This window comes from Epinephelus moara, chromosome 9 (assembly GCF_006386435.1).
Source record: "Epinephelus moara isolate mb chromosome 9, YSFRI_EMoa_1.0, whole genome shotgun sequence".
Lineage (NCBI taxonomy): Eukaryota > Metazoa > Chordata > Actinopteri > Perciformes > Serranidae > Epinephelus > Epinephelus moara.
Genome location: NC_065514.1, coordinates 11,972,947 through 11,987,415, shown reverse-complemented (window position 1 = coordinate 11,987,415; position 14,469 = coordinate 11,972,947). Strand labels below are relative to the sequence as shown.

Below are 14,469 nucleotides of genomic sequence, written 5' to 3'. Positions count from 1 at the left end.
ATGACCCTGATGAAGGCCACAAGCCGAAACGCGTCGGTCAATAAAGTTTCTTTTCCATACCACAAGTGTTGCTGGAGCTCTTTTGACATTTTTCAGTGTTTCCTCACTCTCCATGCACCTTGTGAATCGGTGAAGTTGTGCCAGAAACCACTTTCTACCGACTTGAATGTCTGTAAAATATTTAATGGTAATCCATTCAGCTGTAGCTTAGCTCGACTGACTGATCTTCTGGATGGACCAAGTGATCGATATTGCCATCCCATGATCCACACTGCTTGTTGAAAACTAATTGATACATCTCAGTAGAATTTGGTGAAAGTCTAGTGAATCGTTAATAGATGAATTAGTTCATTAATTTGTTTTTTAACAAGTGTTTTCTCCTTCTCCTTCTTTGGTTTGTCAGCCCACAGCAGCTGTCCTGAAAGGAGCCATCCAGCTGGGCATCGGTTACGCTGTGGGAAACCTCAGCTCCAAACCCGACAGAGATGTTCTCATGCAGGACTTCTCTGTAGTGGAGAGCGTTTTCCTGCCCAGGTATAGTCTCTCATTTCATCTCATTTTTTTCTTGACATGTAGCGTATGTGCATAATCAATGTCAAGTTCCGATAAGGATCAGTTCACCCCAATTACAAAATGATTTACTATTTTTCCCCCTCCCTTTGGTGGCATCTATCAAATAGTTTGGTTTTATTAGGTAAGATTTTAAAATATCTGTCTCCATGTCCACCCCATAGACTGCATATAAAGATGACAGAGCAAAGCCAATATAAGTTTAGTTATAAATAGTTAAAGGAGCTTGACATCAGCTGTGTGTGCCAGTCAGTGTGCGTGCGTGCATTGGCGGGAACTTGATACCACAAATATCTCTACTGCGCAGACTCAAAATGACATCACAAGCGCAAGATGGCAGCGGTCATATGCAGGATGTATTGGCTTTAGTTTTGTATAGTAGGAGGAAGTGGAGATGTGTTGTCTATCTTTATATACAGTCTGTGGTACACCCAAATGAAATGCAGGGTAAAGTTACTGTGTTTGAACTGCTGAAAGAATTGAAACTTGGCTGCCTGAGTGTAACGCAATCGCTCTGTCTCTAATGTCATTTCCTACACTTTTCATGCCCCTCAAACAAACAGTAGTTACCTAAATAACAGTACTTGTTAATGCTAATTAATATTATCAAATATGTAACATAGTTTTTGCTCTAAAAACACAGATGTGGCAGCATATAGATTTATATTAATATTAAGACAAATAGGGAAGTCACTTTTGGAAGTTTACAACCTGTTAAGCTGTGGTTTAGTCGGAAACCACACATTTCAGCAATCGTCTTTTTCCACAGCAGATATTTTGACATCATAGGAAATCCACAGGTCTTACCAAAAACATTAACAATGGCTTCATTCTATTCAAATGTCCCAGGACCCTGAAATGGAGCAGCAAATTGGTATTCAGCCAACAGGATGGTGCAAACAGCTGCTGTTTCTGTTCTATCCTAACTTCAATACATTTTGTTTGCTCTCCAGCGAGGGCAGCAACCTGACACCAGCCCATCACTACCCAGATTTCCGTCTGAAAACGTACGCACCGCTGGCCTTTCGCTACTTCAGAGAGCTGTTTGGCATCAAACCAGATGACTATCTGGTCAGTGTGGAAATTCACATCGCCATTCTGAATCAGCACGATATGGTGGAAGTTGATGTGGTGGGTTGAATGAAACACTTTGTCACGTCAAGACTGTTGCGTCATTTTGAATTTCAGTACTCCATCTGTAACGAGCCTCTGATCGAGCTGTCCAACCCCGGAGCCAGCAGTTCCTGGTTCTACCTCACCAGCGATGATGAGTTCATCATTAAGACGGTGCAGCCTAAAGAGGCCGAGTTCCTGCAGAAGCTTCTTCCTGGTTACTATATGGTGAGCTCCTTCCTCCAAAATAAACTGTCACTATGTTTACATGCACACATTTTGGTGCATATGCTTCTTCTTGCACAGTGCAAACAAAACAGGGATGTACTTGTAAACGCATAGCTGCCACTGCAAAATAACTCAAAAAGTTATCAACGGATTTTGATGAAATTTTCAGGAATGCATAATGGGACAAGGAACAGATGATAAAATTTTGGTGGTGATCGGCTGAAGCAAAGTGGATAAAATAATAAAATAGTACTAAATAGAGAATAGAGTTTTAGAATACATTCATTCCATGACCAGACGTGCGCCACCGGTTGGCAGTGGCGAGTAGGCCTACTTAGGCTCGTCAGGAATACATAATGTCTATCGTCTGACTGAATGGGGGTTTTCCTGACTCAGTGACACGGTATGTACAAGACGCTGCTGTTGATTAAAACTGCCTCCCAACTTGATGTCTGGGCGGGGCTTACGTGGAAACCTGTGTCTGGGTGGCAGAAGAGTAAAGGCTGGATTCTCACTGCTTACCTCTTGCTCGCCTGCGTCCCAAAAGCGTCCCAGAAGTGGCTCAGAAGCGACGCAGTTTTTGTTGGCATTCTCACCAGACACGTCGCGTTTCAGTGCGCAAGCGGCAGCGCCATAGGGAAAACACATGCAAACGCTTCCAAGACTCGCACCTCACGCGAAAAAATAGGATTCTATAAATAACCTAATTGTGATGCAGGCTGCAAAATCTGATGCAGAGGGGGAGGGAATATCACCTACTTGGCGGAGGTCTGCACTCTCTGAGTGCTTTTCCAGTTGAGCATGTTTTTTTTTTTACCATGTTTTTACGTGTTTGTACCCGAAGCTTGGTCAAAAATACAAGATACCTTTTAAGTAAAAGATACAGTTCAGATAGAAATCCTCCACTTTTACTCCCACCCACAAAACAAACTTTCGTTTGGCTTGTATTTGTTCTTAGATGTCAATAAAAACAGCTCTGGTGGTCTTTCTGAAGAGTTTCTTGGTAGAGTGTTAGTGCCTTTTGGTATGACAGTTTTTGGGTACGACTATCCAGTAGTCAAGTCTGACATGCCTCATTTACTTTATGTTGGCAGAACAAAACAAAATTTGAAAACACAGATTTGTGAACATAATTTTACTCTGAATTATACAGAGATAGAATGGTTATTAATTTAAGTTGCAGTTTCTATTTTTGTCTACTTCTAATTAAGCCAGTATTTTTCATAGACCCACACGCACACCTTAAAACTATTCTGCATATAATCCTGGAAAAAATCTGCTTTGTCTTTGTTGTAGAATCTGAATCAGAACCCGAGGACGCTGCTGCCCAAGTTCTACGGCCTTTACTGCATCCAGTGCAGCGGTGCCAACATCCGCGTGGTGGTGATGAACAACGTGCTGCCGCGCGCCATGAAGATGCACTATAAGTACGACCTGAAAGGTTCTTCGTACAAACGCCGTGCCTCACGCAAAGAGCGTGGCAAACCTTCACCCACATTCAAAGACCTGGACTTCCAGGAGATGCACGAGGGCCTGCACTTCGACCCGGACACCTACAGTGCCCTGATGAAGACCCTGCAGAGGGACTGTCGGGTGTGTTCACACAGTTGTAACTGCTTTTTTTATTTTCAGTTTTTTAAAAATATGATTTAATTTACAATGATGCAAAACAGAAAACAGAGACAAATTCTTACATTTCAGAAACTGAAACCAGAGAATGGGCGAAATAGCCAAAATTACATAGGCCACAAATCGGCACTTGGTTTTTCAATTTATCACCTGATCATTTGAGCAAGAATATTACTCACAGTTGGTTTAAATCTTTCCTCAACACAGCCTGAACTGAATCCAGCCAGTAATCACAGCACCACTCGGCCCATTAGATAACATTATGCAATCACCAAAGCCCACTTCTTTGAGCCACCCTCCCTCTGCCAGGACCGAGGTGTTATGATGGCCTCGTTAGCGCCTCCCTGTTATTTCATTAGTGTGAAACAACAGTGGCCACTTGATGGAGGATTAATTCCCAGCAGAGCGAAGCACCTGACTCATATGATCAGGCTGAGCAGCTGGACTGTGGAGCACAAACTGGTCCGTCTGGGTGTAACATGCTCTCAGTGCACGAGCTCAGTTAGAGTGTTCCATAACACAGTGGAAAGCAAAGGTTTCTTTGTTCTCAGGAGTTAGTTCATGACATCAGTGTTTGGTCAGAGGGATTGAGGCTTATGCTGTACTGTATTTACAGTTTGCAGATCAAGATTTAGCCCCTTTAACTGCGACCCACTTAGGTGTAGGAGAGGTTAATTTACAGCTTGGTTAAAGGAGTTGTATGCGACATTCAGATCATATCTTTGATTCAGTGTCTGGGCCAGGATTGTCTGCACACAGCTCTCAACATGGAGGTGGCTGAGCCGGCAGCTAGCGGCTAACAGTGCTGACCACAGCAACAATGCTGACAGAGCTTACTGTGTTTATGTGGGAAGGAACCAAAGGGTGGGTGCTATGTTTCTACGCTGACGACGCCCTGTTATATGCTGTAACTTACGTGCTTACGTGCACTGTGCAGAGCAGTGGCGATGAGCTAGCCAGTGTGGTACACACACACACAGGGCGGAAGGATCTCAGAATACCAAAAAAATAAACATTAAAATGGCATTTATGAATTTTATTAAGGCTTGTTTTTCAATGAATTTCTTAGTTCAATTGCTTCTGCTAAATGCTTGAGTTGCTTACGTCCAGTTTCCATCTCTATCAGGTCCTGGAGAGCTTTAAGATCATGGACTACAGTCTCCTGCTGGGGATTCATGTTTTGGACCGGAAGCCGCTGAGCAGAGGAAACCGATGTGACAGCAGGAAAGGACAGAAAGTCCTCTACTCCACTGCCCTCGAGTCCATCCAGGGGAATGTGAAGGCTCCTGAACCGGTGGCTGATGACGATGAAACGTGAGCATATTTTCTGCATTTTTTTCCTTTGCACTCATTTTGGCTTTGCAGGGCATGTAATATGGAAAACATAGTTTAAACAGCACATTTCACAGCTTGGTTTCCTATTAGAGTTGTTTTTGAAGCTTTATGAGAGGAGGTCATTACTGTACGTAATATGAAGACAGTTAGCGTTTGGCTATGGCCTGCTTTTTATGCTTACATATATGGTCTCCAAGTGTTTAACAGTGTGGAGTGATGGCTTTAATATGATTAAATAACTCTTTGTCCGAGGTCTGTCTGTGTTTTTCTTCTCTATCCTGCACTTTCTGTCTCTTCTTCTGCTTTGTCTTCGGCCCTCTTACACAAGCTGTTTTCCCACGAGCAAAAACTGTTAAAAAAAAAAGAAATTTTGCACAATGGTGTGATCTGGTCCAAATGACTCATTATACTAGGGTGATAATTTTCCTGATAGTGGCACTATAGCAAAATCTAAGGTGCGTTATTCTGTGTTATTCACTGACACATCTTTTTTTTTTTCAGACTGGGTGGAATTCCTGCCAAACATAAAGACGAGAACCTTCTGATCTTTTTAGGAATCATTGACATCCTTCAGTCCTACAGGTGAGCTCACAGTATCACACACAAACATATGCACATTTAGTGTATATTGTGTATTTTATAGTGTAAATTTAAACGGAACAGTTTTAGAAATGTATTTGTGCCAACCTCAATTAAGATTTTAAATAATGTTGCTTGATGCTTAGGGGTTGTGTTGTACTTTGCTTATGGTGTTGGTGTTATGTGCAATACATGAATAACTGATATGCAATACTGTTATGTGTAGTATGTGTTTTTATGGGTTTTTTTTATGTTTTTATGGTGTATGATTTTCATTTCCTCTTAACTGTTATTGTAAGGCAGTAATACTTGTGCAGCTCCTGAGTCCAAGATCGTATCGTATCGTAATGAGGTTTTGGTTTCACTTGTAATAGTTCTGCTTACTGTTGTGTTTGCCTGTCATATTCTAATCCAATTGGCCAAAAACAAATGTTGGCTTTACACATTTCATTTGTATGCGGCAGACATGTTGAATGCATCAACAATCCATAACCAGTGGACATGGTTAGGAGAAGATCATGTTTTGGCTTAAAACACCAATGACTGGTGCCACAAAAGACACTGGAAACACAGCAACAGGTCACTAAAAAACACTTATGTTAGGCATTAGGTCACTAAAAAACACGTGAGGTGGCACAAACAATATTGGAAATGCAGCAAAGGGCGTCAAAACACATTTGGTAGCACAAATGCCACTGGAAACATAGCATAGTGACAGGTTGCTAAAAAATACCGACGTTTGGTGACACAAACTAGACTAAAAATGTAGCAATAGGTCGCTTAAAAACACCCATTTGGTGGCAGAAAAGCCACTGGACATGCAGCAATGGTTTGATAAAAACACCCACGTTTGGTAACATAAAGGCCACTGGTAATACAGCAATGGGCCGCTCAAAATACTCATGTTAAAGGGCACACATGCAGCTGGAAGCACAGCGGTGGGTCACCAAAAAACACCCTTGTTTGGTGGCAAAAACGCCTCTTGAAAACGCAGTGACAGGTTGCTAAATACACCCTTGTTTGGTGAAACAAACCCGCAGGAAATGCAGCAATGGGCTGCATTTTCCATCTCATCTTTTTTGTTAATTTACATTTCACGATCACTTAAGTTTTAATTTATTTAACTGATAAATGTATCCACTAATTTTGATTCATTGAAAATGTCTAGTCTAATGTCTAATGTCGAGTATATAGAGTGTGTAACCAAGCTCTAGACTGTATGATTATTATAATTAAACAGGTGACCAATAACATTCATTTTTATTTTTACTTCTTATTTTCAGGTTCATCAAGAAGGTTGAACACTCCTGGAAAGCTCTTGTGCATGATGGGGTACGTATGTACTGCAGGTTTTTATGTCCAGCCACATGCATCTGCACAAGTATATGAGTGTGTGAGTATCTAATAGCATTCTCTGCTTCTCAGGACACAGTGTCGGTTCACAGGCCCAGTTTTTACGCGGACAGATTTCTGAAGTTCATGGGGACGACTGTATTTAAAAAGCTCCATCGTAAGTCACTGAGCTTATTCAGAACCCTGCATTAACCGTGAGATAAGTGAGCTTCTCTTTTAAAGTCACTCTGTCCTTGTGCCTCTCAGCTTTAAGAGGAACATCTTCAAAGAGGAAGAGGAGTTCCCTTTATGCAGTGAAATCGGCCTCTCAGGAGTTTCTGTCGCCACAGAAGGAGGAGAAGAAGGAGGAGAAAAAGGCCCAGAGCATGGACAACCTGGATGGAAACTGTAAGCTTAAGGAATGCACTTAACATGATGCTCTAGCAATCATTTTTTTGTCATGGTTTTTAGGAGAGACTTTGCTTGATTCACTTATCGGTGATCTGCTTGTTACAACAGTTTACAGTTCCTCCAAACAGCCGGATCTCCTTCCGAAAGTTTCTTTCCAGGGGATCCAAAAAGACGAGGACGATCTTGAAAACAGGTATTTTACGCGAGCAGCTCTCACATCTAAGTTCTGTATCCTTAACAAGTCTGCTCACCACAAAGTTTAACAAGTAATGATTTTTTGATTGCTTCACACTTACAAAAAGGATGATACAAGGTAATGAACTGACAAGATGTTCAATACAAAAAGATACTGGTTTTCTAATTCAAGTCAAAATGCATTTTAAATGAAAAAATATATGTACTGGGAGAATCTGAACAAGTGTGGGCTTCATTTTTTCTTTTTGTTTCATTTAGAAAATCAATCTTTATTTATTTTAAGTTATTTTATTTCATTTTATCCTTGCTGATCCCAAAGTCGAGACCCATAAGAAAAATGATAGCATTAAAATTAAGATAAGCTAAGATAAGATGACCCATTATTCATCCCAGCAAGGAACAAACAGGAAGCATCAGTAGGAAAAAAATACAAAGCAATATATATATGTAAGTAAAATAAATAAACTGCAAAAATAAAAAGCTTCATAATGAGCAAACAGTATAAAAACACAAAGCAATATAATAGGTGAGCGTCAAAAAGAAGAGGTGGAATATAATAAAGAGACATACTGAATGGCTGACTTCACATTATTGACCAATGGACACACAGATAGTGTTAAAATTAACACTTAACAAGAGCCTATATTTACATTTTTCTGTCAAGCAAAATGCAGGGAAGAGAAATTTAGTGTATTCACTTGTATTTTATGTTGCAGTGAAGACCGACGAGCCTCCAGTTCAACAATCGCTCTGGACGACCCTCTGCCGTCTCTCAGCAGGAGCACATCAGACTCTGAGCTGGACGTCTACTTGGTATGAAATGTTTACTGTATACAATTTGAGTAGGAAAAAAACATGATATTATTGTCAACAAATCCCATGAAAAGACTAAAATCAACAGTGTGCTAATTTGTCTGTCAATATTGTTTGATATTCCTACCCTGTCCGTAGCTCTGAGCCCCATGAAAATTATAGAATATCACCAACTTTATCCTTTAATTACTTCAATTAATTATATGTATACCAGTTTGTCCAAATATACCTCTCTTTAGGCTTTAATATCTATAGCGTGACACAAAGACTAGAAGCAAGGAGAAAACCGTTAACCTGGCTCCCCCTACAGGCCAAAAAAATCTGCCTACCAGCAACTCTAAAGTTCACAAATTATGTCTCATCTGCCTGACAACGCGGTGATGACGAGACTTAAGGTAGTCACTGCACCTGCCAAGACATCGGTTGCTTTTCATTACGCTAAGATACTTCCTGGGGTCCTTGCTCCTCCTCCATTTTAAAAATTGTTCCCCTTCCACTATCAGGAGCAAGGAGAGAGGAGGCTTCTGGAGGAGCTTAGAGCAAGAAATCACAGCTGTACCCTATGTGGAAGAGTTTTATCAAGTGGTCACATCTCCACATGTGGTACAGTAACTGATGTCACTGAACACTGAAGCTATGAAACCAAGAATTTGTCTTTGCTGTCTCTTTCTCACAATCCATGAGGTGGATATCAGACGCAAGGCAGAGACGCAAGTGAGGGGAGCAACGAGACATGTTAGCATTATAAAAGGCAGTATTTAATCACAACTTGCCACTTTACACTGTTTTTTGTTGATATATTGTGTTAATAGTGAGCTTTAGAGGTGCTGATAGATGGATTGTGTTGCCTTTGGACAGAGCTAGGCTAGCTGTTTCCCTCTATTCCCAGTCTTTTTTGTAAGCTAAGCTAACTAGCTTCTGGCTGGCTGTAGCTTTGGTATCTAAACTTGAGAGTGGTATCAATTTCCTCATCTAACTCTGGTCAGGAAGGGCTCTTAATTACTCTGCAATTCTCAAACGGTTGGGTTATTCTTAACATATTAAGACTTTTCTTTCAAACTATTACTTTTTTTATATATATTCCCAGCCAACATGGGTCGTAAATGGGCTGAAAGATGGGTCCTGAATGGGAATGTTAGGAGGTTCCACATTGGCTTCATGGTAATTGCCCACATAGGTGGGTTTACCCAAGTGGGCCCCACAGGAGTTATGCTAGGGCTACCTAGGTACTAAGTGGGTATGGGCCCGAATTGGGCATCTTATGTGGCATCCACTTGGGTAAACCAACCCATGTGGGCAAATGGCATGGGGCCAATATGGAACCTGGAGAAAATCCCATGTAGGGCCCATTTACTACCCACGTGGGCCCCACATACAAACATTTTCTAGGTTACAACAATATTCCTGATGCTTTCATGCGTTTATTCGGCATGAAATTAGAGCTTTTACCTGTTTATGACTGTTTCCTCAAAAACAGTGGGCCTAATATTTTGTTGTGTTGACGTATATGGGGACATTGTCACGATGAATCCAGGGGTCACTGGGTGTTTCTGCATTTTCAGCATCACAAAGTCTCACCCAGGCGACCCAGCTGGAGTTGATCAGTGCTTTGCGTCCCAGCATCCATAAACTGTAAGCAGCAAATGACATCCATAGACTGTTCTATTGATTTTTTTGTTGATTTTCTCTTTTGGACAAACCACTGTGTCTGTGGCCAATGTCAGCTCCATCAACAAAAAGCCACGCTGTCCTTACGATGACTCAGTTTTGCCTCACAAAAACCTTAACAGAAACATGTAGCCTAAGTGAATATGTTATCCAGGAGAGCTTTATACACATTACTTGCTTCCATCTTACCGCCGCTAATTTTTGCTGCTAATCCAACACGCAACTTCTCACATTTCCGAGAACTTTCGTCTTTGCTGGTTGTAGCACTGAGGTCCTAGAGGCCCCACTGGCATCCTGTGACGTCTATACTGCGTGACTGAGCCGAGTCCAGCCTGCTGCAACCCCCCTCAGCCCTTACATCTGTATCAGCCTGAGAAACCTCCATGAATCCCCTCTTCTGCAGCACTTCTCTTACATAACCACCAAATCCTCATTCAGGCTTATATGAAGCTGTTCTTCAGACCACATTAAGCAGTTCTACTCAGGCTCTGTGGGAAGCCTGCAGACGTCGGAGTTAATCTGATCCCAAAGCCTCTGACAGAAGACAGAGGGATTCAAATATTATAGCGAGGGTGAAAGTGAACTTTAGGATTTCTCTGACAGACATTTGTCTCTTGACTTGCTCAGAGAGATGATCTGCACACTCCCAGCTCTTTTAAAACTTTACACAAAAAGGACCATTACAAGGTTTTTGCATTCGCTGTCTTAATGTTTTCAATATTGGGATATCTACTTCAGTAAGGTTTGAAAACAACATGTAGATACATAAAACTTGTTGAGCATTAAAATATATTAGATGTTCCCTTTGATGGACAGCATCACCGTCTATGGAAACCATTTGCTGCCTGAAGGTAAAAAAAATACAAACAAAAATATGAAACACACATGAAATAGCGAGGCAGTGCACACCGAATACACCAGGCATCCAAAAGCTTAAAACAGCAACACTTAGACAAGGTCTTCATCAGGCAAACATCCATGTGAAGAATCCCCAAGTAATCCACTGTGCACAGAAATACAGACAGTAATCAATAAGCTAACATAAGTTGAACCCTATAGAGGATACACAAACCGTAGACTGTATAAAATAATGAACGTAGTCATCAAGTTGTTACCAATTGGTTTTTGGAGCCAGAAGTGATTATATTAGAACAAGAGTGTCATTACAAGGCTATGGTTATGATGGCGTGGTGATAATGCTAATGCTAATGTTAATATTCGCTAGCCAACTACAGGCTTGAAACCATTAAAACAAAAGGTGCCTACCAAAAGAACTGAACATCTTAATGCTGAACAACACTTCTTTAAATAGCGACAGCTACAGCTACACCTTCATGAATCTGGAGTAACGCCATGGTTATGTTGTCTGACCAACGTTGTCGCCATAGTGGCGACTTGTCCCATCCCCCTGCTGGGTACAGATGTCATGAAAGGGAATATAAGCTACAGAGACCAAAACTGTTTCCTTGTACCTTTTTTGTAGCTGTGCCTTTTGTACCTTTCTCTCAGAGCTGGCCTCAAGTGGGCATTCAAGGAACTACAGTTTTTGGCACTTCGACATTAGCCTAATTTTTCAGCCCTAGAGATTGTCACTTGGTGTAAACACACATTTTTAGAAATGTAGGAACAAAACGTACAATATTTGGCACCTGGAGAGACATCCCATCACTTATTATTTCTTCTTCTTCTTCATTTTTATTAAAGCCTATGTTTTCTTAATGGATTACAAAGATGGTTAGAATGTTGCCTCATTAAGGGAGCATTTGCTTTACTGTAAGACCAGTGTGTTTCAGCTTGCTGCCTTCATCCCTGTCCACACTGGACTTCTGCACAGAACTAAAACCGAGGCCTAAACCTTCCTTTTTAAGACCTGACCATAATTTCGACTAAAGAGCCTAAACCCGGCTGCCAAATTTAATATTCAAATCTGATTCGAAGCCCATTCTTTACCATTAGCATGCTAATGCAGCACATTTTCTGCTGCTTTCGCTCTTCCCACATGGCATTGCATATCTACTTGAAACATATGACACAGTCAAGACTGAGAGATACATTTAAATCGTAGTTAGAAACCAAACCTGAGCTGAGCCCTGATACTTTCTCATGTGCCATGTCTGCTGTTCTGCACCCGTACTCAACCAGGACTGGTTGTGCACGCTGTCAACTGTCTTTGCATGAAATAATTGTGCTGCTTAATAATGCAAAAACAGTTTGATCCTGTTTAACGCCACTTCAAACAGGGTCTCTGGCCCCTGGGCCTGTGCCTGCAGCACAGTTGCTGAAAGAAAATGTTGGCATTGTACATTTCTGCAAACCACAGATACATTTATCTATCAAGTTTCATACATATCAACATTTATAAAGTGATGTAGTTCTGATTGCATGTATATGGTGTGATACCTAGGCAAGATGGCTGCCAAACTACAGACCACTGCACAAGACCAGCAAGCAACAAAGCTGTTTGTTGTTAGGAAAACATTGCTGCATTTCCAGGGGCGATTGTGACACCAAACGTGCATATTTTAAGCCAAAATGCAATCTTTTCATAACCATAGGCAAGTGGTTTTTGTGCCTAAACATAATCACACATTAACAACAGTATTGTTGAAATGTAAAGAAACATAAAGTTTCACATATGATAAGATACAAATGTTACATACCCATGGTTTGCAGAAACGCACAATGCCAACATTTATTATTCCAGTGATTGGGTTGGTGCCGGGTAGGCCCGTTCAATCATCCATCTACAGTATGTCTAGTTTATAAATGTTAAAGTCTACAATAGTTTGTTATTCACATGGACACCAAAGGACAACAGTCACAGGAAAAAATAATCTTTTTGTTTTCTAGTGAAGAGAAACGAGTGATGGCTCGTCTCCAGCCACCTGGACGTCAGACCTTTGACCTCCCAGTCCTGCGTGTCAAGACATCAGCACTTCACAACAGTGTTAATGTCACACAAACTGTAAGTAACACATTGATGTCAGCTTCTTCACTGTGAGCATCACTCTGTGCCTCCGAGACTTTCCTTTTTAAGTCAGAGTAAATGTGCCAAATCACTGATTCTTCTGTAGAAATCCCATCATGAACAGATGGGGACACAGTTTGTGTTTGTGTGCGTGAAGATCACTGAACCACTGTGTTAATGTAAAACACTATGGAGCTGTTTCTTTTCCTGTTATCTGCACTTTGCTGCTAATTTAACAACAGTGCTAACAAAAGAAAAATCCTCTTGGATGTCTGAATTATGTGCAAATGTTCAAATGTTCTCAGCGGCTGGATCCCTGAAGAAATAGATTGTCTTGTTGTTTAATCAGCTTCAGGAAAAAATGATGCTGTCATTTTTAAATCATATAATTATACAGAGCCATGTTGAGATCATTCTGGTGTCAGGAAAGGAGTGAAAATTCATCTGTCAAGACATTCAAGTACGCATGAGTGATAGTGTTTATAACCTTATCAACATGATAGAATCCCAATTTCCACAAAATAATATATCAATATTATGCTACACAATTATTTATTCTGTATCTTTGTATTTCTTTTTTCAAACTTCATTTCTGCTGCCACCATTACAAAAAAGTATTTCAGTTCAGTTTCTTGTTATAACAAGATTTTTTTTCATGTTACAATATATTTTTCTGTCTTTGACCTTTCATGCATCCCTCTGTCATTTCTCTAGAAAATGTACATTTCATTTTCGCTTGGATTTATTGAAGCTGTCTGTCATGAACTGTTCTGAATCCTGGATGTTAGTAATGAGCACATTGTACGTTATGTCCACCAATGTATGTTCTGTCTTCTCTTTGTGCCTTCAGAAGGTTAAGAATCTGTGCTTTCATGTGATTTATAGGCCTACAACTGTATTATAGCAATACTTTGAACTTGTACATGTGAAATAAATTAATATTTTATGTTCTTAAACAGTCTCTTATTTCTTGAGAATTTGAATTTCGTGAACATATGTTATACATACAGTGCATATGTAACTGGTGGACTCTAGTGATGTCTGCGTTGTGTTGATATGAAGAGGCCCAGACCGTGGATCTCTTCGGAGGTTAGGCGATCTCCATTTGTTCCTGTGGCAAAGCGGCAAAAACAAAATCTTCTGTCAAACACAGCCATACAAACTGGAGCCCCTACACAAATTAAGTGACACAGGACTATGTTGGGATAAAATTAACTGAGCTTCACGGCGCTAAAACATGGAAATTACCATAAGAGCAATGTGGCTTACCTCTCCCACAGAGCACAACAGCAGAAGTGGAGAGGCAAGGCAGGAAACACTCCTTTATAGGTGGGGAACCCCAAAGGTGAACGTAGGGGTGCAGTAACTGAGTATCAAATATTCCTCATATTGAATATGGAGGCCTAAGTATTTGACTTGTCACACATATTACTGCTGTATAACTGACCCTGTTACAATCGTCCAATCCATTAAAATCATGTGCTGTGTTTTTCTGACGGTTGCACATTGCAAAACAATGATGTCAAATTGGTGTGTCTACATTTTCGGAAACTTGTAATGAGAATGAGTCATGACAGAAAGAAAGAAACAGTCCAAATGTGGTTTTATTTCACAAGATGACAGCAGCA

General features: G+C 40.7%; 1 protein-coding gene across 2 annotated transcripts in view; it reads left to right on the top strand.

Annotated features, from left to right (window-relative positions):
• pip5k1ba (phosphatidylinositol-4-phosphate 5-kinase, type I, beta a) overlaps positions 1-13,734 on the top strand; it is a 20,913-nt gene extending 7,179 nt beyond the window's left edge. Inside the window, exons 3-15 of one of the 2 annotated variants that reach the window (XM_050053182.1) lie at positions 404-534; positions 1,524-1,641; positions 1,759-1,911; positions 3,208-3,504; positions 4,667-4,854; positions 5,377-5,457; positions 6,738-6,786; positions 6,880-6,964; positions 7,054-7,194; positions 7,306-7,390; positions 8,109-8,205; positions 9,768-9,837; positions 12,724-13,734. In XM_050053182.1, coding sequence (XP_049909139.1) covers positions 404-534; positions 1,524-1,641; positions 1,759-1,911; positions 3,208-3,504; positions 4,667-4,854; positions 5,377-5,457; positions 6,738-6,786; positions 6,880-6,964; positions 7,054-7,194; positions 7,306-7,390; positions 8,109-8,205; positions 9,768-9,806 — 1,464 coding nt within the window. In that variant the 3' untranslated portion in view covers positions 9,807-9,837; positions 12,724-13,734. The remainder of the gene's footprint in view (positions 1-403; positions 535-1,523; positions 1,642-1,758; positions 1,912-3,207; positions 3,505-4,666; positions 4,855-5,376; positions 5,458-6,737; positions 6,787-6,879; positions 6,965-7,053; positions 7,195-7,305; positions 7,391-8,108; positions 8,206-9,767; positions 9,838-12,723) is intronic. The other variant, XM_050053183.1, reaches the window with a different exon arrangement.
• The last annotated feature ends 735 nt before the right edge of the window (positions 13,735-14,469 follow it).